This window comes from Brugia malayi, assembly GCF_000002995.4.
Source record: "Brugia malayi strain FR3 genome assembly, contig: Bm_v4_ChrX_scaffold_001, whole genome shotgun sequence".
In the NCBI taxonomy this organism is placed as follows: Eukaryota; Metazoa; Nematoda; class Chromadorea; order Rhabditida; family Onchocercidae; genus Brugia; species Brugia malayi.
Window position 1 is genome coordinate 6,894,406 of NW_025062479.1, and position 27,979 is coordinate 6,922,384.

Consider the following 27,979-nt stretch of genomic DNA (forward strand, 5'->3'; position numbering starts at 1 on the left):
TATTTCTCACACTGTCATTCATCATTCCCGTCCTTAGTACTTCGACAATCAGCAAAATTTTAGAAGCGGTTTTTGCTGAAGATTTACTGTGAGCACAGTTCTATTTTAAAGCCATCGCCCTTCTGACAATCGCGACGATGGGTACCAGATGTAGATCAAAGGCTATTTAAATTTTTACCACATTTTAACAAATCATTAACTTCCACGCATTACTGAAACAGCTCTTAAAGTGGACTTTACTATTACAATAGGTCCATAGTAACTAACTTTAAATAATTTCAATGCTGATGCATTGATACAAAGGATAAACGGTATATAAACCAGTTAAACAGGTTGTACATGAAAAGGGTAAAGTACCAATGAACGAATGACTACGAATACTTCCTAACACAAAAATGAAGTGTTAAATCGAACAGTCGTAACGAGATGCGATGCCCGGCTAAAAACTTAGTTATAACCATAACTAAACGTCTCATAAAATTCGTTACTGGTACTATAAAAGACTGTTTAAAATCAAAGTACCTAATAATAGCAAAAATGGCACATTATCACAAATTCTTCGGTTCTATATGATACGAACATAATGTGTGTATTGCTCAAGTCATGAATAAAAAAATGAACAACCAAGAAAATAATATGCAATAGTTCGCAAAAGTCAACAACTCAAGTCTAACTCTTTTTTTTCTAAGATTTTCTTACATATCCTTTCATAGCTTCACCAGTGATAAAAACAATTTAATGAAAGTAATAGACCTTTTTTAAAGTCGTTGCACTTGACAATTTAATGCCAATAAATAAATGATATGAATTAATTCTCGAAAGTAACCAGTGGCAAATGAAAAAAATTCTAAACCATTTTATGCAAGATCCCAATTCATAAAAAGAGGTCAACAATGATCGAATGATAAGCAACCAGATGGTAGGATTCAGAACGTAGAAAAAATATCAAAATGAATAGCTTTCGGGAAATACATTAAACACACGACCAATCAACAAACGGTCATGGATCCACTATTATTTAATAAGAAGTAATCGCAATGAGAGCATCAAGCGATGGGGAATAAGAAAGTGATTTTTAAAGACCAATGAAAATATTATCAAACAAAAGCTAGTGCTCTATTTGAGGAAGTCTACATCAAAAGCAAAATGGAAATACGTAGAAAGCGATACAATAAAAAAGGATATTCATATTATGACCAACTAGAAATAATTTTTAATGATCGTAACGTAAACGAGCTTTGCACATTAGCATGTGATTCTAACTCCATGAAATATTTTTCTGTAAACTATTAGGTTTTCACGATTCGTCACCGATATTGAACTGACTAAAATCTGCCATTAGATGATTTACGGCTGAGTTCCTCACTTCCTGTAAGTGGAATAAGTTTTCAGCAATAGGTTTTGACAATTTTACACAACAGATAAAGATAAAATCAGAAAACAAGAGTATGCCGTAACTGACAACTCCATGTTATTCTAATATTTGCTGTAATTATTATCTATGTGCAACAAATTCTTGTGTTCTATAAATTTTCAGTAATATAAACACTTCAGCTTCTACGATATTCTAATAAGAAAATGTTGATAGATGAAACAGATAACGAGCGCAAGATGCTTCAGGAAGTGAACACATCGGAAATAGTGAAGTGAAATGAGAAACCTAAAAGTACAACAAAACAGATTTTGATTCGTTGGTTTTTGTTTCCTACAACTTCCATTCCATAATATGTCCCTTCACCATAACTGCTACTTCAACAAGGCTGTGCAAGCACAGTTCATCTCATCAATTCTCAGACCCTAGCAACTTGTCCCTATCTTAAGTCTATATAAAACGTACTAGAACCATCTATTCTGCATAATACAACTTCTAATCAATATAATCCTGATCTCCACATAGCTAATACTTCATACGATGTATATGATGCAATTGAAATCATACCACCAATTTAACCGTTATCAATTATGGGAGATGTCCACAGCAATGCCATACACCGAAGGTATTTCAATTATTATGAGCGATAAATGTACTCTTATCACTTTATCTTAATACGACTTATTAAACCATTCACCACATTACGGAGCGCATTCCAGACAATGTATTTCTGGATATACAGTGTTTACACACAATACAGTGTTTCATTTCAATCATTCTGTGCCCACTTATGCAGTAAACCAGAATACTGTACACTTTAAACGTACTGCTCTAATACAAAAGTTAGTATTTTCGCAGCCGATACCAGCTTTACGTGACCGTAAACGGAAATAACTCATGAACACACTCTTAGAAACCTGAAATAACGACTGTCCAAAAGTCTTTCACTAAGTAGGGGTACAAATATTCTGTCCAACGTTGGCTGAAAAGCTCCAATGGATCGTCCAAAAAGTGACGAATTACACTGTTTCAATAGCAAAGGAGACCGTTTAAGTAAACTGATACATAACGTAAATTTAAGATTCATCATTATTTCACGTACTTATGTATTAAATAGTTACTCGTGTTTCATGTTTGATTTGTATTCTCAGCAATGTTTTATTAACAGATGAAGCTAAAGTAGGAAAAAGACAGGTAAGTTTTTATAAAAAATACTCAAATATTACTAATAAAACTGTTATTAAATATTTCCTATTACTGACGATTTCTTTTTCGGTTCTTTTTTAAAGAAATATATCAATACTTAAAAAACAAAAAAAAAAAAAAAAACAAATTTAAGAATAACCTCTGTAGTACTGCATGAAATAACAATATCACTTCTATCTTCATCCGATTTCGGCTGGATGTTTACTGCTGCGAATCCATCCTTAAGATAATCAGTTGTTATCTGCTCATACAATATTACATAGAACAAACCACAAATATTTTTAAAGTACTTCATTTCTCGGAAGTTCAGTAATTAAAAGACTAGGAACCTTCCATCAGAAAGAAGATACAGTCAGAAACACGGCTCCTCTGAAGAAGAAAGTCCTATCTTCCATGAAAAAATCTTTCAAGAATGTGAAATGTGAAGGTGAAATATATAACATTCAGTGAAATAAGATAAAATTAATTAGGCACTAACCGAAATTTTTCTGGATGGTATGTCCACTTGTCCCGAACTAATCGTCTGAGAAGCCGATAAAACTTCACTTTCTGTTGCAGCGAACATCGCCGCTGATTCACGATTTAGAAAAAAATTTCCCACTGATAAAGTGTTTGTTTCTGGTCCAAATACAGCTAACTGTGCATCTGACATAGATCATTGTACTATCTGATTTGGATAAAAATTTGATTAATGTATTTTCAAACAACAAAAAGAATGCGTAAAAAAATGTAAAACGCAAATCCACAACAATAAAAATTGATTATAAACCGTTTTTCCAGACCTAGCCATAAACTTACAACCGCTTTGAGATCCACAAGATCGCTGAGAAAAAGGAACAATGGATGGATCGAAAAATGACCCGATACTGGACGCATCAGATAAATGTATGTTCCTTAGTTTGTCAGCCTTGTCATCACTGGATGAAACCTGAAGGGAAACATTAATAAAGACATAAAACTGACTCATTTTATTAGAATCCAGCTGTTCAGCTTTTTAACAAAGAAATAAAAGACTTTTTTTTTTTGAAATATTCAAGTGGAAAAACTTCGGACAAAGAGAAAAAAAAAACGAGATAACTAGCATACATAATTTAAAAAGGTCAGAGGTTTTTAGATGCTTTATTCATATTATTCCATTACTGCTTCAAAAAATTTTTTTTTCTAAAACTAAACGAAGAACCTCAGAAATTTGTTGCACTCGACACTGTTTTGTTGGCCGAGGATAAAATTTAGATGCAGTTCCATACAAAGCAAGGATATCTGAAGTACTCTTTTTCTCTGAAAAAAAAGGAAAATTTCAGAATGTTTCTTTCACCACAAACAACAAGAACTGCTAGGATGTAATATTGTATTATTCCGGAACTTACCATTCACTACGGCACCACATCCTAACACAGATACTAAGTCTTTTAAATTGTTTTGCGAGCCAAAAGTTATAAAACCACTTTTGACATTAGAAGAAGACGCTACAGCATTCGTGGCAAAAATATCAGACCGCAGTTTCGCAGGCGGGGCAGCAACAATTGGGCCGAAATCTTCCATTTCATTACTCTCTCTGATTCCCTTGATGTTATTATTCAGATTCACCATATTTTTATCCATCACAGTAAAAGGCTGCAAAAATCTGCTTTCAGAAGAGAAAATATTGCGTAAGAAATATTACGTAAGACTAATAAAACAATACAGAGAAGTTGAAGTTCTCATCAAACAGAAACTACTACTGATTTACCAGTGTGGGTGGGAGTTCATTCTGACTAATATCTACCATGGGAGTACTGAGATCTAAGAGCGGTATATCTATAACTGCGCCATCCTTTTTTTTACCAATAGCATTCGCCACGCTAGAACCCGCAGTCACGTTTCTTGTCTTTTCCATTGACTCCGCACAGTGATTTCTTTCCCTAACATTTGAGCACATATCTGAAATAATAACAACGGTTTGCACAGCTGACACTTCATTAAGTGATTTGAATGATTTTGTAGAAACACAAAAACTAAGCTTAAGAAGCATACCGCGATCAGAAATTTGTCTCTTATCCGAACGAAGTGGTAAATCATTTACATCAGGTAGAGGCGGCGACCAGTCCTTCAGGATATATCTATAATAATATGTTTTACAGAAAAAAAAAAAACTTGTTACCTCAACAAAAATTGGAAAATTACTATCTTGGAACTATGGAAATTACTACCTCTTTTGCTCGTATTTTGCCCTGATGAATGATTCCAGAGCAGAATCTGTTTGTGGTCTACGAAAGTGCTCAGGAAGCTCTGCTTCATAAACACGGCGTGCCATTTTATTGCCCATGACCCGCATACTTTGGACCTGCTCTGGGGTCCATGAATCCAAATTGACCGACTTGACCTGCATTTTGTCACATCGCAAGGTAGTTAAAACTGAAGAGACCAAACAATCATATTCTCACAACTTTAAAAGGAAAAAATCAACTACAGAACTGAAGGTATATTAATTCCTTTAAAGATCAAAGGACGATACCTTAGTGAGATGAACACCGAGATTACGATGGATCCCGGCACATCGTATGCACAGAAATACTCCTAGATTCCAGGATGCCCATCGAGGTTGTTTCGCTTCACAGTCGGCACAGTACTTGTTTTCCTCTTCTCGTAAAAGATCGACCACTATTTCTAAAAACACCTATTTTTACCAGAAATTCATGATATTTGGTATTTCTTAATTTTACAGAACACGGGTGGCTTCCATAATATCATACTGTAAAAATATATAAGACGCTTGCACGAGAAATATGAAACAATACAATACCTTGCAAACGTTCAGACTCTGTTCTTTTTGCATCAACTCGGCTTTTCAGTGGCATGATGAGACAGTTTAAAGCATGCAAACGGCTGAAACTGATACTCTGATGCTGAAAACAAATTTCTAAACTAAAAAATTCCATATTTATACTATGCGATTCAGACTATCACTGGAACATCAGACATAGAAAAGATAATCTCAAATCACTGGTGCCAACAGGCAACAGCTATGTTTGTCAATAACTATGAGAAAAAATGAGATCAGCAGTATAGTTTGAATTCCAATTTCCCCGGATACAGTTCCACACCTACGTACGTTCGCAAAAACTATGTTGAACCACTCCAGCAATTGATATATGTTTAAGAGTGTGTCAAATATTGTGTCACATACTGAGTTTGAGAGAGTGAGGCAGTATAAATAAATGAGTGTACGCAGACATGAGGTGGCATGAGAAGATGCTGCATTTGAAAGAGACATTGTGAGGTTTAAAGAGAACTTCTGTTCGATAGCTGTGAAGGTTGTCAGATATTGATGAGGAAGTTGGTGATAAGTCAGGATTAAGGATAAACTTGGTCCAGGACTAGCTTTTTACATATTGGCATCTTCATTACCTCAGGAAATGAAGACAGCGTAAGGGGCTAATTTATGTTTCTCTGGAATAGCTCTAGAGTTTGTGAACCGTTCTTTTGGACAGGACCGTTGAGCATTTGTTTAAATGGAATATAAAATGAAATGTATGTATATGTGAAATGATTAATTTTGAACAAGAAGATGATAACGATAGCTCCACTGAATGGATTCAAAAGAGGAGGAAACGGAAGACATTATGCTGAAATCACACAGTCATTTCATCCTCACATCGAAGCTTCTATTACATATGCTATCACGGATACAGTGGTCGAATGGAGGCGACATTTATTAGACGGTCGACATCAACCTCTTGACTCGAGTTCTGTTGCTGCACGAAATCTTGTAACGATCTTCGATTTTTTTCTTTCTTACGGGTATGTGTATATCTGTCGGCATTCTTTCTCAGCTCTACATTGCGTAATTCAAGTTCCGCAGAAAATGATAGCATTGTGAATTAATTGCTATGATTGAATTTTTTTTTTTTTTGTAAATTGATTGCGAGAAAAAAAACACCTCCCTGCAACTGGGATCTCTCTGTTATTTTGCTTAGGTTTAACAGAGGTAATCGTTTATACTGGGTATTTGTGAAAGAGTTCATGTCGCGCAACGAAATTGACTATCTGAAACGGGAATGGCGTGTCACTTCAACACGACAGCTGTCGGTTGCGTGGCTCAAGGATGTTCTCAATAAGCAAACATTATTATATCACTTTCAGGTTCCTAAGTATATGTTCTTTTTATTCAAAATTACATAGTGCAGATATATTCATCAGATTCACTGAAATCAATTGCCACTCATTCTTTGATATTAAGACTGTTTATGGATATTTTTTTACTTTGTAGATTGACGAATGGTTTTCTTCTGCTCTCTGCATTGCAATTCTCCATTGTATCTCGCTTCAAATGCTTTTAAAGAACGCTATATTTTAGTCTTTTCAACAAGATATAGAAACTGTTCGAAAGTTCTACCACAAAGAAGCTGTGATGACGGATCAATCCCTGCTTTCTCGTGTTGTCCAGAAAATGATAGCTTTTACCGAAGTACAGTTCAAATTTTTGGTTTGTTTTCATTTCAGATGTTTCTATCAGGAAGAGCGCACAGTTTGATCATCTCACTACATTTATCAAATAAATGAAGGGAACTAGTAGTCTTGCTGGAGGAGTTTGCTCTTTGCTTATGTTGTGTGTTGCTGAAAAATCGTAATTAGTAATTCCAAATTGAAAATGTGGAAATTCTACCATAAACATTTAATTCTGCACGTTTATTATGTATAGAATATGCTTTCAACCTTTTTAAAGCGAAATCTTTTATTTTATTGTCACTTTACAGAGCAAAACTTAGTATTTTGTAATCTTCCAGAAACCTTTTGAAAGACGTAACAATATTCCAATAGCAATAATGCGTCATGGTAATCAGCGACCGTCAACATCAAGTGGCAGTTCCGCTGTTTTATGCAGATATTCACGTGAATTAGAGAGCCGTTCGGCAATTCCCCAAGAATCTCGATTACAATTTTCAACACATTCTCAGGATGTCTCACCTTTATTGCTTGATGTACCATTACCGGCTGATTTTGTGGAAACTCATACTACATCATTTGATAAAGATATCGCTGTGCCAGAAAACGACTCGGTAATGCATAATACCTTATTAATAACAATGTTATATTGAATTGCTAAAAGGCATTTGTGAATGTTTTTTGAATAAAAAAGCTATAATTTAAAGGTAAATGGGAATGTTCAGGATCAAATTTTCGGTGAATTGCTGAAGCGTAGAAAGAGTGAATCAGCAGATAGTATCCACTGTTGTCTTTCAAAAGAAGATGCATTAAAAAACACTGTGGATGAAGAAAAACATACCGTTAGTTATCAACAAAAAAGTCAGATGTAATTTCTTCGTGAATATTTTCTGGGTTTCTGCAGGTGGTTGTCTGTGGCGTATGTTGTTTTGTCCCTCTTTGGAAATTCTTCACCTTATAACAAAAAAAACAAAAAATTACCATCAATACAAAGTTTTCGACTAAAGAAAATGTATTCTGAATCATTTATACTTCCCAATTAAGTGCTATTTTGAGCGTCTATGAACTTCATTGAAATTTCGCGCGCATGTCCTTTCAAATCTTGAAAAAAGACCATGACTTTTATTCGAAAAATTACAAATCTTCAAGTTATATTAGTAATTAAATAGGGTCTTCTTATTTTTCCAGAACTTTGCTTGCTGATTATATTTGCTTTGAATACAGTTTCTGTTATAGTTTTTCGGTAGTCATTAGTGTGAAATCAAAACTACTGGAAATCTGGTGCATTATAGTAGTTTAATCATTTATTTAAACTTACAGCTGGTTATGTTAATGTCAGAACTTAATGCCTTATAAGTGACCACTTTGCACTTGCAAATTTTACCAAATTCTTATGTTTTAGTGGTGCTTGATTTATAATATCACAGATTTGCCGCTTTGCTGTAATGTATGTTTAGGTCAGTAGTGCTGTTGTTTCAACGGATCCTTTCGATATAGCACTGAAAACAAGCTTGTCAAAAGCAAAATTGTCCGTAGAGGATATTCACTTTAATGAATGTGAATACAGGACATCGCCGATAACAACGTTAGTCGATCTTCCATGTGGCGAAATAAGGTGTTTTATTTTTCTCGAATACTGAAAAAACCATTAAAATAGATCAAATGGACCTTTTTCCAAGCCAAAAAATTCATTTCTGGATTCAAATTATAAAATAGCGAATCGATATTTGTTCATTTACTGCTTATTTGTTTAACAGTTGAGAAATGGTCTTCAAGGTTGGATATGGGTGAAATGATTGGCCTTAGCATGAATGTTTTCAAGCACGACGCCGAAAGGTTTATGCGTTTGTTCCAGGTATCTACTGCTTTTATTTTGTCTTCAAAAATTCCTAATCAGAAATAAAGAAAAATGAACTACTGCAAGTAATTTTTTTTTCGATTAGGTTGGCTCTGTCGAAAAATTACGGATCTTTAACATGCAAAGCATGTAATGAATTATTATTGCATGTACTTTTTAAAGGTGTATTCGCATTTCGGTACAGGAGAAATCGAAAGGCGATTATTTGCTCTCTCCAATCAGGCAGCTTATTTGTTATCTGCAGAAAATTTTATAACTTCTAAAAAGTCATATGTTACACGTGCGTATCTACCACTCCGGTACATCAGTAGTGTTCATGTAAGTTATATTCTAGACTATCAGTTGAAAAATAAAATGGTTGCTAATCAACATAGATTATTTGTATCGAAGTTTTCAGGTTGGTCCAGACTGGCAAGTGATGTATCTGCATGCTGAGAAAGATTACAATGTATGCGAAGCTGAAGATGATAAGTTCTTATCAGTCGTGGAAATATGCATGGCATGTAAACAGCTTGGTATCACCATTTTGGATGCTCTGAATTATGCATATGAGAATTATGTGTCAAATTTTCAACTCGATAAAATAAAACTAAAAGTTTGCCCTGATCCCACTCCACAGTATCTTATTCGTTTCATATCCAAGGAGTTGCATAAGGTAACGTTTTTAACTTGTGGAAAGAGTGCTATAATTTATGTCATTTTAAATTAATGTTTCCGTGTAGAAACTAACAGTGGGAGAGCGTTACTGTAAATCATGTCATGTGAATATGAATCGTTTGCAGTTTACAGGATGCACCAGTTCTCTATGGATATTATCTTGCACAATGGAGACAAATGAAGCTATATAGCATGAATGGAGACGGTTATCAGCACAGTGGTTTTTTGTATCATAAAGAAGTTGGGGGTGGCGTTTCGTGGCTACTTGGCTCAGGCGATTTCCAGCAGAGCTACTTTCATTTGCAAAATAAAAAAATTTATCAGTTTTCCGACTCTACGTGCAAATTTGGTGAACGTGTTATATCTGTCAGGTATTTTTAAAATAAGTTGGATTTGTATTAACTGACAGAAATGAAAAAAATTGCTTTGCAAGAGTTTTTTTTCTAGAGATTCAGTTATTGATGTAGTTGAACTCAAAGGTGATGACCGTTCACCACATATGTTCGAAGTCGTTCTTAAAAACAGCAGAATCCAGTTCATATGTCAGAGCGCTGCTGACATGCACAAATGGATATCACTAATAACTCTTGCAATCACTTCTACGGTATGTTGTTTCGTTAATAGTTCGAATGCAAATTGATTATACCCGTATACTTTGATTTGATTTGTTATCGTCTAAAACAAGATTTTCGTAGTATTCCACTGAATTAATGGTATAAATAAAATGAGAAAAAATTTGAGAGTTCAGCCCTAATTATACAGTAGAAATTGCCGAGACTGTTACTGTTTGCAGGACATGGATGATGAGCCAGCAGCCTGCGTAGTGTGCTTATGTGAAAGTATTTTAATAGCCCAAGAGGGGTTGAACTGTGCAGCTGATGGATTCATGAGATTGCTGGCTCGCATTGACATGACACATATATCCCAAGCCACGGGAGTATTTGCTGCTGAACGCTCAGCTTGTGTTATCAAAAATGAAGATAAGTTGGAGTGGTTATTTATGAGATCGCCAGACGAAGTCGACCGCATGTTAGAACAACTAAATAAGCTTGGGGTAATCTCTTCCACGAATTCGTTTTGTTATTCATATTTGACTCTGAATATGACGTATTTAGGTAAGGCAAATTAATACAGAAGAAGGTGGTTCATCCCGATTGTCCGCAATTCTAAATTCGATGTCACGCCTTAATGATGCTTTCCAGTTCGATGATGTTGTGTCGGACGATACGTTTGATACATCACTCGAACTCCGATAACAATGTTGACGCTTTTAAGCTATGCAACTGTTAGTGATAGTGATGTGAACACTGTGGAACAAGTTGATTTCTGTAGTTGATGTTTAACAACTTACTATAAAACCATATCATTATAAACTATGCAAATTGGCAAGGTACATTGGTCAATTTTAATAGAACTAGTTCGTGATGCCTAGAGAAAAATCATGTCCAAAAAAATGTCTTCAGAAGTCAAGAATGGAATGGCTACCATTGGCGTGGAACATTAATTTCGAAGATTAGGTATAAGTTTTGCAGAATCAATTATTCGCCCTTGCTGTAATCTAGATCGTCCATGTGGGATGCAGTATCTTGTATTTCCAAGCTCTATCCGTTAATGAATCCCATTCCAAAAAATAAGAACTACGAAATCTATATTCTGTTAGGTACGCAGTTTGGATTCCCACTTTTATTCAGAGCAGACTTCCAGATATAGCTACACGAAATTTTTTGCACGATGTGCTGAACACTCGCAGAGTGAGGTTGTTCTAAGAGCGAAGCGGATAAATGGAAACAATTTAAGAGTTTATGATTAAAGATATTAGAAAAAAGTATCCAGAAAACTGGAGATGAAGTGATCACAAATTATGCCTTATTATCACAAGAGAAAATCACTGGACGCGACGTATAAAAATACTCAAAATTTTTATTTCCAGATGGGGTTTGCAGAGTAAAGCATTCTCCGGATGAAGAACTGGATTAAAAAAGTAGTGACAGAGAAGGCGTTCACACCGCCATCCAAAATTATGCAGAATGTTATGCAGCAATTATTAATATTTTTGGGGCCAACTGGAATGCACTTATATATGCAATTTGTTTGTTATTAAAAATCATGTTAAATAATGAAATATCTTTAAGTATATACAAAATATTTGGAAAAAGCCAAAAATTAAGCAACGTGCAGTGAATAGGGAAGAAGGGGTGAGAGGAAGGATAAAATTATAGATGCAAGCGCATCGTAATGAAAATGCATTATAACATTCGTTTCGGAAAGCTGACCATACGACTGGTCATATGAACAAATTAGCAGAATGGATTGGTAGATTGGGTTGGCACCGACGTAGGGACTGGCATCAGTGGTGGCTGCACAGCTGACTGGACGGAATTTCCTGTTGACGGTATGCGGCTTTGACTCATCATTTCATTAAGCGATGGTGATGGGCGCTGTTGAACGATAAATGGATTTACTGGTACCGTTGCGCCAGTACCAGAAAGAAATGGATTGCTGGCTGAAATAAGATCTCTGGAAGTGTTAGATGAACTTATCTTTAAGGTGTTTTATACGAATGAAGGTCTTTGTGGCATCTATAATACGAAACTGAAGGGGAAGAAAAGAAAACCTGGTTTTGCGTTGCTATTTGTTGTCCCAAGCAGATTGTCTAAATTTACAAGGGATGAATTTTCACCGAGAAAACTCTCGGGTGTTTTTGTGTTGCTTCTTTGTTTAGAAGAATTCTCCTCAGAACTGGGAACCGCAGCTTGACTGGTTAGCGAAGGCAGAGTAGCCCATGGGTCAACAGAGTTTGTTGTTACTCCGGTTGTTGGAGGTGCTAACATCCACGGGTCATTAATAGTCGTTTGGATGTTTGAATATAGCGATGATCCTAAAAATACAGTTTCTTTGCCTACCTGAACAAAAACCTCGATATTTTTAAGTGTATGCACTTTCACTTATGTGATCTCTATCCTTGCCTTTTCTTTCTTCAAGAGCTTACAAGTAGTGTTAAAAAGCTTCAATTTTGTTAGGAAAGAATATACTTTGTTGGGAACAGGAAATGACTCTCAATGTTAAAGCACCAACCAACGATTGCTGCAGGAGTAATATCAGAGGCCGGTGCCCATGGATCAGCAACTGGTCCACCCCATGGATTTGGAGTTGTCTGTTCAGCAGGTTGTCCCACTCCCAGTGACAACAAGTCATCGATCGCACTTTGCGAAAGAGTTGAACTTGGCACTGTGTTTTGACCAGCAGCATCCATGGAATTCATCCGTTCGATTTCACGACGACTTTCATTTAATGCCATCTGAATTCCTCTGAATTTAACATCGATGCCCATTTCCAATACATAATACAGGCATATTTATTTTTGCTCATTATATAACCTGTTTTTCAGAATACCCATTTTTGGCATTACTGAAATGTCTGATACGTATTACAACATATCATACCATAGAAAATTCTATCAAATGAATACTTAGGATCTCTTAAAAACATAATTTTTGGAATACCTGTAATCCAATGTCATCCTTTTTCCTCAGTTCCTCTTCTTTCTCATTTTCTTCCCGTGACAATACAAGCGCAATCTGTAACTGCATTTCTTCTTCACCAGCACTTGCCGGTCGTGCATCTTCCAGTTCTGATTCTAAAAAACATCATTTAAATCATGGAAACAACGTCTTCCTCACTTGTTGTACTAATACAGCAGTAGAACTCCAAATCTCACATCTTGTTTCTTCCAATTCTAATTCTAAAAAACACCATTTAAATCTCATATCTTGCTAAAACATGAGAATCTCATAAAAGCCTGAAGACAAAATATACCAAAGGCAGCACCAATATCGCTTTTACGCATATGTCGTATAGAACCATCTGAAGAGATACCGGAACCACACATGAACTTCTTCCTAGTCATCATGAACTTGGTTCGTTCATTTTTAAGTCGTTCTTCGTCATACAGCAGACTAACCATTTGTTTTGCTTTCTCTCGTACATTCATACCCTGGTCTCTATTGTCTTCAATATATTGGAAATCTTTTAATGTCTCAATCGAGTAGATATTTTCTCGACACTGTTGAGCCACTTTCTCACTGCCACACTAAAATAGATATCAACGTGTTGCATGAATTCATGTACGTATTTGAAAATAAACAGCACTGCACAGCAAAAAAAAGCATCCATAAAAATGTAAATCCAAAACAAGAATCAAATTTCTGACTGTAAATTCATATCTTCCCGACAAGTTTCTGAAGAGCCAAATATAAACCAATCTAAGGAAATCTAACCTTTATCAAATAATCCAAAAGAACAAGACTTTTGTACACATGCCTCCAATTCTTACCATGATCATTTAATCTTTTCCAAAGCATTGACATAATCTCAGTAAATGACATTGGATTATGCGTTAAATCTGCGATTTCGGACATTAGCGCCGTAGAGGGTCCCCAAGGATCATTACTGCAACACATCATTCTCACAGAAACCAATTCTTTTATGAAACATACAATAGTAAAAAAGTGACAATAGTGATATAATAACAAACTACGAAATGCTTAATGCAAACAACTTTTTGAATTTCACTTTGGTTTTGGGTAAATTTACTAGCTTACTTGCTTTGAGGGCATTTTTAAGTTTTTCTATCTCATTTTATGAAATATGGAAATTGGCTTGCATAATGTCGTTTGTCATTCACAGACCATGTTTTCTGTCTCATTTTTCCGAATAACTTCTTTTCATTAAATCCTGTTTCGTATACCTGGGATCTATGAATACGAAGGAAGTATAGCTTAGTCTCGTAATACAAAAGAAAATGGAAGCTCCGATTTAATGAATACTGCTATTTCCCAGACTGACTCTGAAACTATTAAACCCATAAATTCGTCACCTGGTAGCTTCTCGAACTTTAACTTGTGCGTCCGAGAAATTATAAGCGACATTTTTCACTTGACGTCTGATAGTTGAAATCGACATCGGAACACCTAATAATAGACATAAATCTGATGTCGAGCAATTCGTAGTCGTAATTAGATACAATGTACAAATGAACTGATATGAGACGAATGAAACTGAACACAAAATATTAAATTCATCCATTCTGCATGTATACATTGGAGATATGGACAAAACCAAAGCGAGGTAATTCTATCAAAAAAAGAAAAAAAAAAACGCCCGAACTATATAAAATTAACACAACAGAAGCAGTCTCAGCATTTTCTTTTTTTTACTGGTTTCAGTTTCGTTTTACATGAACGGATATTTTATACTATATTTCACTATACAACACTCCAACTGACTGTGATAATCACCTACCTATCCACCACACCCACTAAAGAATCATTAGTGTAAGCGACATTACTGGAATACTAGCAAAGTTACAAAAGAACCCTCCAATATATCCTGACCTTCGTGAGTTGATGACGCTCCAAGTAATGAAAGTAATGAAAGCTACTTACTGGAAGAATTAAATGAAATGAACTGGTAGTGTTCCACGACAGTAATTCCTAACCATTTAAATGTCAATTTAATTTTAAAACAAAAAATAAATCTGAATTTCATAAAGTGGTAACAATAAACAATAATCCTGCTAAACTGAATAGAAGATAAACAAATGTTTTGTGTCAAAAACAAAAAACCAGAAATATTCGCCTAAAGATCATTAGATTTAAGTGTCGGTACAAATATATCACCAATTCTTCCTCTTCTCTCTATACACACGAAGTTGCCTAAGGAAGCCTGCAAAATAGAAAATCATTGGATAAAAGCAATGTTGAACAGTTGGCATTGTAGCGACTCTTCCCAAACCACCATCTGATCTCTGTTATCATCTATTCGTTGTTTATCCACCACTCAACATAGTCTGTCACAAAACTGTCAATCCTAACCTATTGACATGCTAATCCTCACAATCTCACCACTCCATACCAGTCCTCACCTCCACGTACCACTCAGCACGCATACGAGAATTCACATCAAACATCCACGTCAGGCATCGGCCTGCCGCAAAATACTGCTAAAGTTCGTCGGGAGGAAGGATACGAACCAAGTTGAAATAGAGTTTCTCGGAAAGTAGAGTGACCTGAGTTGTTTGGGTGAAGGAGGGAGTTTCTTCCACCGTTTCTCCTTTTTATAGCTGAGGACGATCAGTTACTTCAACATGACATGTTCCCTCTCTTCTTGTCATTGATGTCATAAGTTCATAAGTTATGGCTTCATTTCGGTGACAGCTGACAAGTGTGCACTAATAGCTAGACAGCGTGTAGTTTCGATTGGATTTCGATTGAAATTGACGCTCTAATCTATTCTGAATAAAATATGAGCGACATATTCTAGAGGCAACACATTCACTAATTTTCTTCAGTAAAACCTAATAGTGTCAAAGAGCGAACTTTTGCAACTTTCCTTTGCCTTTCACTATGTACTCTTATCAACCGATTTCAACAGAATCGTACAAAACATTCTCGTATATATATTCTCAAAAAGATTTCCTTTAAACGATAACATGAAATACTTTCATAATGGACTTTCGTCGAGTCACTCAGGTCATTACTGCATCGTAATAAATAAATATAGTTAATGAAACTCAGGATAACTGGTCTGCAAAACGTGGTAGAGATTAACAAGTTTGAAAGGACTTGACCAGGAAAAGGACAGTGTGAAAATGTGCCAAATCAAAATGAAAAAAATAAGTGCAATTCCATCCGAACATTATATGTTACACTATGTTCGTTTGTCATTTGCTGAAATTTCTATTTAGACACCCAACGAATGAGTCGGAGCAAACAGCGATGAATGTTTCTACTTGACGGTGTTATTAGGTTTATTTTCCATGCTCATAGCCACAGTTTGAAAGTTTCATGATATTGCTAGTTATGAGAAGTGGAATATTTAGATGAAGAAAACAAAAAATATTTATATGAAAAAAATATATGAATAAGAAGTGCGGAAAGTTGAGTTGTAAAGGATCCGAGAAAGTGGAAGGTGAATACTTGTTAGTCCTCTGAAATGGACTGAAGCAATATAATAGTTAAGAAAGGTTACTCTGGTTACTTGTTAAGTTGGATTAACAAATCTAACTACTTGGAACTAGAATTGAAGGGTTTAAATTCAAATGAAATCAGAGCAAGAAAACCAAATAAAGCTTAAACAGAGGAGAACGTGTATATACACCTATTAGCCTGAAAGTCTACATTTTGTTTCTTGTGATTAACAAAATGCATGGTAAACGAATTTTTAAGGCATTTTTAAGGGAGCATATAAAAACGATTCCTACTTCTTTAATCGTCAAACACATCTATTATTCCTTTTTTAATAGCTGAAAAAATTTTTGAAATCCATTGACTAATTATCCTCAGCCATTTTTTTTGTGTGAAATTTTAAAAACTAAAGCTGTACGAATGTCAGATTTAAGCAATATGGAAATACCAATAATTTGTGATTAATTGTTCAACTAAACCGGAAATTTTTTTCGTTCCTTATAAAATAATGAAACCTAACTTAGAATTAGGACGAACTTAAGCAACCTTTCATCTTATATTTTTCAGTGCTACGTTAGCCGAGTCTTTTGCCACATTCAATCTGTTATATTTCTACTTAAAAAATAGTTTTATTTAATCAGACGTGTACTAATGTTTAATTGTGGACGGAGAAAGTTCATAGATATGAGGTCTGAACAGGTACTGCATTTTAATTGTTTTTAATTATTTACTTACATAGTGCAAACAATACAGTTGATCAGTTCATTAATTTAACATCTTTGAAAGTACTCTTGTGCCATATTTATTGTATGAAATCCAACTTTCTTTTTGTATTCATTGGTTCAGTGGAGTACTACAGGAAAATGCTAAGCAGTCACAAAAGTGAGACAAAGAAGCTTATGCTGAATATTAAAGTTACACAAGAATGTTCTTCCATGTAACGTGCTGCATACTCCTGAAAGCCTGCCAAAACAGTTGCACCGTTTTATGGAGCGGATAAATTCAGGTCAAATCATTTGTCGATGAGGTGCGTAGATTGTGTTATGCGCTCAGGTTTCGAACAAATAATTCTCAGATGTACACCGGTTGGACAGTGCCTGATGTACAGGAATTGATGCGTAAGAAGGGTGAGCACTGAGAAAGATACTGAAGAAGAAAGGAGAACTCTCACCCCTTTCTCCATTCTTTTCAAAACTACTTCTATTTGTCTTTCATTGTATTCGTTTGACCAGTGACCTAAAAACGCTAAGAAAACCGGATTCTGGACATGGCTATAACGACCTGTCGACCTCTGCATCCTTTTTTTATTCAGAACCTTAAACTACTCCTAATGTGGTACGTACTTACCTATAATTCAAGAATTCCTCCTAACTGTAGATGACTATAGCGCTATAAATGCCTGCACTAATAATATTTATTGTCAGCACCCTAATAACCATTTTAGCACTGCCGTAAACGGCGCCATAGTATAAAGTAAAGGACCAGATTTGTCATACTTATTAGTGGAAGATTTCATTTCCACAATTATTTCATATGATAAATTAGTATATCACTGAGTTCATAAATGTATCAACCTGTATGTCTCGCATTGTTAGTAGACATGGTACATGTATAAAAACTCCGATGGTGAGTGAGAAAGACAAGATAGAGAAGAAATGGAAATCCGAGGAATCTGATCTACTGCATAGACAAAGGAGCAAAATGGTCAGTTGAAACGGTCATTGTGTTGCTGGTTTGTGCATTTTTATTTTTTGTAGACATATTTCCAGCTGACGTTTCACAACGATTCGTTAGTGCAGTTTCAGTTCAAATTAACTTTTATTTTCATTTGTTGTAGATCATGAAGGTCTTCAATTTTCCTATCTCGGTGAGAAGCTTTATCATAATGACCACTGCACTTTCGATCCTCGGAATTAGAGCTTACAGCATTCCATATCATCACACCTTTTTTAAAATGAATGAAGGTCTTATGAATAGAGATTTCAGTTCCTTAGAAGTATTCTAACTAATGAAGCCGGTTCTAAAGAATTCAATTTTCATGATGTACAACTTTGGACCAAATAATCAACTGACTTTTTCTCCCCTACACTTCTAAATCAGTGTTAGAATCTGTTAATTTTTCAATTTGTCAAATTGTCATACAAGGTTCAATATGATTATTAACTTTACAGTTTCGTGCCAGTAATTTTAATGTTTCATCTCAAAAAGTAACGTTTGATGTTTTATGCTATATTCGGAATATACTTAGAATGTATTTAGAGTAGGATCCATTTTATAGAACTTGTATTGAAATTCAGTACGGAACATGCTCGTTACTAAGATATTAGTTTAATGATCGGATTTTAACATGAGATTTCCTTTAATTGTGCATTCTTCATCTGCTTGATATTTTGCAAAAACTATTATATACGTGATGCATTACTCAATACGCCAGTATTAGTGGCTTTTACAAAAATATTAAGCAGCTGAAGTATGCAGAATTCAAGGAGATCCCATGTTGAAATCCGATCTAAAAAACATCTTTCCCCTAAATCATTTGCATTTCTAAAACTTTTGCTATCATCTTAGGAGGTGTTTATCCACGAATGTATCTCACTGCTTCCATAGCTCTTATATGGTTACTTACTCAAATTTAATTGGTAATAATTTCATTATTTGAAGGTACCATTTCAAAATCCAATCCTCGCTTTCTCTCTACTCCTTGTACATAATAACCAATCGAAGTTTTATGACTATGAAATTGCCCATTTCAAAAACTGTAAAAGTTCCTGCATATCCATTTTTATCAAATATGTTTTTACTTCCCTTTTCAATCATGATCCTCTGGTTTATTAAATTATTTTGCTAAAGATTAATATTTTAATTTTTTGGTATATCACATTTCAGATTTTACAACTATCAAATGAGTATTAAATAGGGTTTTTTATCAATACTTTTTTTTCAAATACGAAGTCATCTTGAGGAATGTAATAATTTCAGTCTTATACTTTACTAATTCTATTTTTTATTGCTGTTCATTTGGAAAAATTTTCAGTGACCTCAAGGAATAGGAGGAAGATATGTCCACTTGTGATTTATGTCATATTATATGTACCTATATTTTAGCATCTCTTGCTTCATTTGCAAATATTTTCAGGACTAAAAATACGCAAGCTTAGAACTTGTTCAGTGAGCTAAATGGGACTAATGTCAGCAGTTAATAGTATCAACAATCTAAAATGCAAAAGAGCCCACTAAAAATCGAAACGGCTTGCTGCAACCTGATTAAACTGATGAAAATATGCAGATCATCTAAAAACGTGTATTAGAAGCAGTAATCAGCTGATTAGAGTATTCCAAATTTGAGAATCACATCATTCTGGTTTTTTGATAGCAACCTGTTGTCACTCTTTCTTTTAAACATTTGCACACTAAATATACTGTTCCTATTTTGCCTCTGACATTTTCTGAATGATTTACTTGTCATTGGCTGAACTTCACAATCAGTTTGATCATATTTCTAAAACAATATTATAGGCTTCATTTGTTTTGCGGTGGTTTCCATCATTTTTTAAAATCTTTTGAAGCCATTACATCCGGATTTTCTACAGGTGATCTTGTTGATTATAGGAGATTTATAAATTTAGGAAATTAAAAGTAGAATATTTGTAAACCCTAAAATTCTTAAATAAACAACTTAAAGATAATGTTTGAAGCTTCAGGGAAAAATGAGCTCATTGAAAACATTGCTTAATTCAAAATCATTTGACTCTATGACAACTTCCAACCTTGAAATGACAAATAACAGTGGTCGAAAGCGCGGCGCAGTCCTGGAGGAATGGTTGCTGCGGAAGTTTCCTGAATTATACAGCAAGTCGCATAATTTGGGGAGCACAAGTGTACTAACAAATGATGTCGAGAATCAACCTCTGAGTATGCTTTCTATCTTGAATGTGTGATCTTGGGCGTCCGATCCACTTCATTTCAAAACACTGTCCAACTAATGTTGATCTGTGAACAAGCTCTGTCGAGAGCAATTACACTAATCCGGTGATCCACATAAATTTAAACTTGATTTTAAGCCCTTTCTTTTTTGGTTGAATTTTGGTGAAGTATTTTTTAATATTTTTTTTTATTGTAAAAGTTCCAATATTTTAATTCTAATATTTTAACTGTAAAAATTTCGAAGCGTCTGGATCATGAGTATGAATGTTTTCTAGTGCTCCTTTCTCGGTGACCAAATTGTTTTGAAAAATATGTTGCTCGTATGTAGGTGTAATTTCATTTCACTATTGTTTGGTTACTTCGTTGGGGCGTTTTCTCTTTTCCTTTCACTTGATCATCTCAATAAAACAACCATTCGTTTCGTTATCCCTTCTACACTTTTATTTCCTTTGCTATTCTTTCCAAAGATTTCCTAAAATACAAACATTTTTTTAATGTTTTGTAGAAAAATGGATTGCAAAAAACTTGGAAATGAAACATCGGGAAAAATAATTAAGTCAAAAGTGCATTGTGTAAACATCCAATAAACGTGCAATCAGAAGCTATTTTAAATGCATAAGCATTCAGTTAGGGAATAGCCTACATCTTCCATTCTTCAGTTATACAATATGCAAATTTTCCAATTTTGTTATTTAGATTTGGTAAAACGGAGCAAGCGAAATGTAGAAGTGAAAAATGAAACACCAATAGTCTATACCGGTTGTACAGGTCGCCTTTGTCCCAAAAGTTTGTTTTTTTATGATTTGCCGTTAAGTTCCAAAAAGAGTTTGAAATATTCGAAATACCAGAAACAGCTTCAAAAACACATATTTCTTTATAGCATTACGAGCAAACAGATATAATCGCGTGTCTGTTCAACGTTCAGATTCAAAACAGGACATTATCTCGAGTGAATATTATGAACTACCGAAAGAAGATGTGTTTAATCTGAAAAATGAGCACTTGTCAAAACAAGTGGGAAACAGTAAGCTAAATCAGTGCGTTCAACTTGGCCTGTTTCCACTCTCGCTTGTATATCTCCTCATTTCTGACACAGAAGTTTATTACCATGACAACTTCGCTTTATCGGATCTCACCATTTCTACACACCACTTACGTACAGTTTGTTTATCGAAAAATCACCAACTACCGATTTTCAGGATATCACAAGGAATTAAAATCACACATGGACGGTGTTGAAACTGATAAACCTGTCAATTTGTCTTTGTCTAAAAGACGGGAAACAATCTGTGAGCAAATTTTTATGTGTTATGCGATTAAATTTCTTACGCTTTTTGATTTGGCAATAAAGCAAGCGTTTAAAAAATGCTTAGTTTATCGCTAAAAGAAGGAGGAGGTGAAATTAGGAATTTCATGCCCATCTCATTTCTCCCTGTATGCAATTCTGTTCATTATCATTATGTAACACAGTGTTTGCTGATGGTCAACGTACAAACGATTGCAGCAAATACAAGAACGGTTTAACTTCATTGAAATTGGTATTTCAGATGTGGAATGGAATGAAGATGAAAGCAAAACATTGCCGGTGTCAAATTATGAAGGGAGAAGACATGTAGACAACAATGAAGATGTCAGGAACAGCAATTCTGTGATAATGGGTGCCAATTATAGAAGTATGTACAAACTGCAAAATAATGATAAGCGAATTAGTGGGAATATCTGTTCGTTCGCTGCAAATAAGCAAATTGCAAAACGTTTAACAACTAAATTAAAAAAGCATAACGATGCGGCTTACTATCCGAATATTCAATGCTTACTTTGCCGAGAATGGGTGTGTTCCAGAAACAGGTATTGTTTCTGTTGCTTCGCATTCTCTTTTTAAATGCCGAGATTCTTTTTCTTTATTTATTAACTTTTTGATATACAAATGTTTATTCTGAATTCTTTTTTTTCCCCGAATATACGCATTTTCAATTATTGTATCTTCACTGTAATCTTAACACATGTACGAGTTATGCACATAGGTAATTTTGAAAAGTGAAATCACTATCACCGAGGAAAATAAGGGATGAAAAAGTTTTGAAAAAAAAAAAACGGAAAAGAATTGGAGATGAATGAAACGACATGCGAGGACTGTTTGAAGAAGGTCTTTAAATGTATTGTCTAAAAAATAAGAAATAAGTTATGCAATGTTATTAAAAAAAAAAAATTCTACAGTGATACAATAAATTTTCATTAAAATTTTCGGAGAATATGGTTTAAAAAAAAGGGTACAATCCTTTCCAGATCCTTTCGAGAAAACAATCAGAATTTTTCGTTATGAGTAATTCAGAATCGAAAATCGTTAGATGAATTGATTTTAGGTATATGCACGTCGAATCGCATCTACAGTACCGCCCATATAAATGCAGTTTTTGTGGATACGATAATCGAAAAGAGATATTTATTATGCTGCATATCAAAAAAGTGCATGGTGGCAGAGCTGAAGTTATCCGGGATATAAATACTGAACTGGAACATGAGTGGGTTTTGTAATTGTAGTGAACTTAGATGAATTTGAAATTGATATAGTCAAATATTACAGTGTTATATATGAATAGGATCATCCGTTGTAGGGCATGGAAAATTGCAGAACGATGTGTTGAACATACTCGAGATGTGTTGAAGCGTGCTTATCAGGAAGCTGTTCAAGATGATGAAGCATCCGCATCTTCGAAACCCAGCAGTTTTGTCAAAGTTGAAGAGGCATTGCTTAGCAAATATTCTACACAGGTTAAAATCATTTCATACTATTTTCACTTGGTTTAGTCAGGAAAAAAATGATTAAAGCTTTTTTTCAAGAATTTGTCAGAATGAAAAGACTTATTTAAAAGAGAAAATTCTTAAAAAGCTTAAAAAAAGCTTATTTTTCTGTAATTGTTTTTTCTTTTATCTTCTAAAAAGAAAAAAAAAATGTCAAATTGCAGTATCGTCCAAAGTTGTACAACATACAACGAGCAGAAAAAAGTCTAATTATCGAAGATTCGTTGAAAATGGGCATTGTACCTAACTTTAATGAAGTTTCAAATCGTGAGATTAAATGTCAGGTTGGGCTTTGTTGTGATATTAACATGAAAGAAAGTTGCTTCGGTGAGTGAGCAAATTCCACGTCATCTGTTATCTACATTGGTTCTCAATTAAATAAGTACGGTAATGCAACCTGCCTACTATAAAGTGATGCACATTTAGTGGAAGACTGACATTTAATTATCAATTCACAAGTGTTACGATCCAACGAATAATTCACACAGGCTTACTCGTAAGCAGGAACTCTTTAATAAACCCTTTTGTCGTTTGATTTTTGATACTTCTTCCCACCTGACTTTCCCAGTATAATTTTGAATGTCTCAAGTCTTTGTTTCTTATAAGCAGAACAGTTTACTTGAACATTTAGTATTTCTTTCCCTAAAGTGATATTTGTTGATGTTTCACATCAATTTACTAGAACTATAAAACTGTTGGTTCTATTTTTCTGTTATACATCATTGGACTTCAAAGTTTATATGGGTCAGTTGTGTTTTTGATTCCGAGGCATAAATACGATTTAAGGTTGGAAGTTCCGCTTTATTCTTTTTAATAATGCGAATATTCTCATGGATGGCTAATCTCGTACTCTTCCTGTTCCTTTTTTTTTTGTTTTTACGGAATAATCAACACGTATTCAAATCTATTGGTGAAATTCTTGTCCGACAGCATTTGTTCTAAATAAATAATAATTTAGATTTAAAAAATATTTCGTAAATCGAATAAGAAAGTTATTCTTCTGACTGAATGAAAAGCATCGTTACTTTTATTTTTGAAGTTCGGATTTTGATATCATAGAAAAGTTGAATTCCTTTTCTACCTGACAGGTGCAGCGCAATTACATTCTCGTATTAGTTGTATGTTTCATTAATTTAAAAAGTATGCGATTAAACAGTGGACGTACTACAGATATATCCAAAATAATTAAAAGTTTTTTTGTTAAATCTTAACGTTCATATTATTGTTTAGATTCATGTATTGTTAATGACCCTGTTTGAAGTAAAATCCGAACTTCGAAATCTGAATTTCGTTGGTAGCAATTGTAGTGTGCAACAGTAATCAGTCAACACCAAGCATATGATAAATGATTCTAATGTACTATGGATTGAATGAATTCGAAACTATCTTATTCATTTCTGATATCTTCTCATTACAGCAACATATCGCCTTTAAAATCTAATATAGTATATAAATGGCAGAGGCTATATATATGCATTGGAATACTTTTTTAATTGGGAACAGTGATTTTTTTCATGTTATTGCGATGATTCTAGTTGTCGTTTTAATTACAGACAATATACTCTAATAGGGTTTTCGTCTTTTTCTATTTGCAGATTTGTTAAAATACTTCTACAAATTTCATTATAAATGATTATGACTTCTAACCAGAACATTCTATAAGCGACAACAATGGTAGAACTGGAAAACAACGACTTAATGTTTTTCAAAAACAGTGTTTACGGATTAACGTTTTGTTATCATAGAAAGACAGCTAACAGTCACCTTGGCTGTTAGTCTTTCCACTATATTCTTGCACAAGCTCAAATACTGCTGTAGGCTATCTACTGTTATCATCTGATGTAGGATTTTCACATCCTTCCTATTTTAAAAATTCCACCCTCGTTTTCTACTTCTGCAACTTTTTTAGTCTTGAGCATTTATAGTACACTCTTAAGTATGCAGAAAAAGAATTCAAGTTATTTAGTTTGTGACCGTCTTTCTTAGGTCCAATATTTAAATATACTTATGGTAATGAAAGATTGTTCTGTTATTCACTTTCTTCCAGTTCAATAATTCTTTACCTTCCGCTGCGACGTAGTTCTTATTGTTCCGAATAAGAATTATAGATAAAGCCAGTGAGGATCGATAGAATGAAATTGATAGTTCATACGACCGGAGATTTCGGGAGTATGATCGTTTATTTGGTCTTTTACAAAACGGCCCTTTGTACCAAATTTTATTAGATGGTTTGTGATCATCTTTGTTAGACTCTGTATGTTCAGTATGTAAAAAAAATTCATTATTCGTTAAGAGATTCTCAAAGATCGCATGTTGTCTGTGCTGTAAATAATTCTGTAGTTCTTCAGGAAAATTTCCCATAGTTTCGTTTTGAAGCAGGTTGTTGAGAAGTTAAGGTTACCAAATACATCCAGATTCAACGTTAGTCCTGCAAGCATCGTTGTTCGGACCAGGAATTTTCATAAACCAGCACTCACATTCTTCTGGTCTGAATGGGCATTGATCCCAATTCAACGTTGTTTAATTTGCAAATGCAAATCTTTGCCCTGCAAATTTGTTTTACAGATCTGTAATGGTTTTGTGATTTCACTTGTAACGGTTATGGAAGAACATACTCGATCACACCTAACGCAGCCATCTTACCGGTTAAATTGATTCATTCAAATCCATATTTCATAATGACTAATAGACTTCAAATTTAGTTTAAACTCAGCTCTGAAAAACTAAAAGCTAGATAGGAAGCGATGCATGCTTAATTGAACCGAGAGTAAAAGCGTTATCGAAGAGAACGAAGCCATGCTTTTGTATGATATTCACTTGCAGTTGTTCTGTTGGACATTGCACACTGAAGCATCATTCAAAAAATTTCTTAACACGACACATGAAGGAAGTTCACAAGTATAAGCAGACTCCAACAGATATCATAGAATTGGATCCATCTCTGAAAAAAGAGTTTTGCAGAGTTCGTTTAATATCCATTTTATATTTATGAGCTATCGAAAACTCGACTAGGATGGATTAAATGAGAGTTAAAAACTTATATCATAAGTTCTTATAGCCTTTTACTCCATACTAACGAGAAATGCTGAAGCAAGTTATTACGTAATTCTGATCCTATTAATAATCCTACTTAATTGTGAAGGACCATTGGTATGAACGATTTGAGTTATGGAGGGTTCTTACTTTTCTTTTCAAAACAAATAGTGAAATATATAAATGGAAAATCTGTTCTATCTTTAATGACAGACACGCCTGATAAAACTGACTCGTTCTATTTCCCATATTCATACACACTCAAAACTTCTAGAAAAAATCAGTATAACCATGAACAGCGCTACATTAAATACATATCAGTGAAAGACTCTAGCCATGATCACGTGTTCCTGAAATGAATCTTCTATATTGACTTATTGCAGATCGCATCTCGATGTTTTCCCAATCATTTTTCGGATCATCTTTCTTCATTTCATATTTTTCGGCGATCAGTATCACAGTCTCCATTATTGGAATCATTAACAGAAACAAACTGGTGTATTCCATCTACCTGTTCTGTTCCTTCAGTTATGCAAAATACTGCCTTATCGATGTCAACTTTAACGTCCACGTTTGAAACGTTCAATTCTCCAAGTCTTAAACCAACATCATCACTACTTACTGCTATACTTCCCTTGAATTTGACGCTTCAAACTTCAGCACCATCCAGTGATGTTGCGCTGCTGCTTCCAACGGCTCCTATTCCTTCGAGAGATACACCTCATTTCAATGATCCAATGGGCATGTCTAACTTTCCAGTAACCAATCTTGAATGTCAACCATTTGTTTTCCATGAAGAAGAACACAGTTCGTCAAATTGCATAACATTAACCAATCTTCTAGCAGCTGCACCAAAAAATAGTCCTTCACAGGTTCTCTTCTTTATCAAGCACTTAGGGCTTAAACTAAATTCCGGTCCGTTTTGTGCTATAGAGCTGACGAAAATTACTTCATCACTAAGTTGATCATTTCACCGTTCCAGACACGTGTACAATCAATAATATATCCACCGACACCACGGAAAACCTGCAGCTTTTGCCAAGAAGTATTCGAGGGTGAATATTTAGTCTTGTACAAACATGTCAAGCAGCATTTAAGCTTACTACCTTATGAATGTTCGGTATGCAAATTCGCCCATGTGGACAGAATAACTATCCAGGACCATATTTCTCACTATCACTTGCAAGCTACTCTTGTTGACAGGTAACTTTCTTCACAAGAATTCTAGATTGCCATATGGATAATTACACTTAACCGAGAGAAACGCAGTTTATATGGGAACAAACTGATTGATCAAATAATCTTGGTAATCTCTTGGGCCACATTTTTATATAAAAATATTACGAGCGTTTACGTGAAATGTCCCATAAGATTTAAATCACGAATATCACTAAAAACGCTAAAAAAAAAGTCTTCACAATTATTTCAGAATGACAGACTCAGTATCTCGACAGTGTTCTGCGCTGTTTACAGCCTGCTTTCCGGATGTCCCGCTGCAACCATTATTGCATGACACTGTACAAAAATGAAAGCTGAAAATTAATTGCTCTGATTCCGGAACGAAATTTATAGGAAAGCTGAATTGTGTTGCATATCGTTATATGTTACAAATTACTGCGAAAATGTGTTAGATTTCTCAAATGTTTTGTTAACTATGATTTCGTTGCTTTTTTTCTGATTGACCACAAATTTCCGTTATTTTTAATAGTTGTGTTGTTATGAAAGTGATGTTTTTTG

The 27,979-nt window shown here is 34.5% G+C and overlaps 4 protein-coding genes across 8 annotated transcripts; 2 read left to right on the top strand and 2 right to left on the bottom strand.

The window, feature by feature from the left end:
- Positions 1-1,297: 1,297 nt before the first annotated feature.
- Bm6254 (Uncharacterized protein) lies at positions 1,298-5,415 on the bottom strand (the record flags this gene model as incomplete). 2 transcript variants are annotated; one of them, XM_043073919.1, is made up of 11 exons in its annotated part: positions 1,298-1,369; positions 2,718-2,798; positions 3,057-3,223; positions 3,377-3,506; positions 3,759-3,856; positions 3,946-4,192; positions 4,344-4,498; positions 4,592-4,677; positions 4,768-4,940; positions 5,073-5,224; positions 5,361-5,415. In XM_043073919.1, 11 exons carry the CDS (start codon positions 5,413-5,415, stop codon positions 1,298-1,300), a joined length of 1,416 nt encoding a protein of 471 aa, XP_042929853.1. The 2 variants fall into 2 exon arrangements, with proteins under 2 accessions (XP_042929853.1, XP_042929852.1); XM_043073918.1 differs by having other exon boundaries at positions 4,308-4,498.
- Positions 5,416-6,125: 710 nt separating this feature from the next.
- On the top strand, positions 6,126-10,774 carry Bm9641 (Uncharacterized protein; the record flags this gene model as incomplete). 3 transcript variants are annotated; one of them, XM_001899061.2, is made up of 13 exons in its annotated part: positions 6,126-6,358; positions 6,535-6,700; positions 6,915-7,043; positions 7,345-7,617; positions 7,711-7,845; positions 8,461-8,618; positions 8,780-8,858; positions 9,024-9,179; positions 9,259-9,516; positions 9,651-9,889; positions 9,966-10,122; positions 10,312-10,572; positions 10,634-10,774. In XM_001899061.2, the coding sequence occupies 13 exons, from the start codon at positions 6,126-6,128 to the stop codon at positions 10,772-10,774; spliced, it is 2,385 nt and encodes a 794-aa protein (XP_001899096.1). The 3 variants fall into 3 exon arrangements, with proteins under 3 accessions (XP_001899096.1, XP_042929855.1, XP_042929854.1); XM_043073921.1 differs by having other exon boundaries at positions 7,729-7,845; XM_043073920.1 differs by having other exon boundaries at positions 6,915-7,025.
- A 1,041-nt stretch (positions 10,775-11,815) lies between these two features.
- Positions 11,816-14,603, bottom strand: Bma-epn-1 (Uncharacterized protein; the record flags this gene model as incomplete). Its single annotated transcript, XM_001899060.2, has 7 exons — positions 11,816-12,021; positions 12,133-12,396; positions 12,594-12,816; positions 13,022-13,155; positions 13,335-13,608; positions 13,796-13,967; positions 14,395-14,603. 7 exons carry the CDS (start codon positions 14,601-14,603, stop codon positions 11,816-11,818), a joined length of 1,482 nt encoding a protein of 493 aa, XP_001899095.2.
- Positions 14,604-20,190: 5,587 nt separating this feature from the next.
- On the top strand, positions 20,191-27,771 carry Bm5213 (Uncharacterized protein; the record flags this gene model as incomplete). 2 transcript variants are annotated; one of them, XM_043073922.1, is made up of 13 exons in its annotated part: positions 20,191-20,395; positions 21,104-21,193; positions 21,288-21,431; positions 21,607-21,696; positions 21,955-22,255; positions 22,771-22,929; positions 23,023-23,179; positions 23,374-23,493; positions 25,775-25,854; positions 26,033-26,171; positions 26,626-27,114; positions 27,225-27,445; positions 27,672-27,771. In XM_043073922.1, the coding sequence occupies 13 exons, from the start codon at positions 20,191-20,193 to the stop codon at positions 27,769-27,771; spliced, it is 2,295 nt and encodes a 764-aa protein (XP_042929856.1). The 2 variants fall into 2 exon arrangements, with proteins under 2 accessions (XP_042929856.1, XP_042929857.1); XM_043073923.1 differs by lacking the exons at positions 20,191-20,395; positions 21,104-21,193; positions 21,288-21,431; positions 21,607-21,696 and having other exon boundaries at positions 22,062-22,255.
- Between the last annotated feature and the right edge of the window lie 208 nt (positions 27,772-27,979).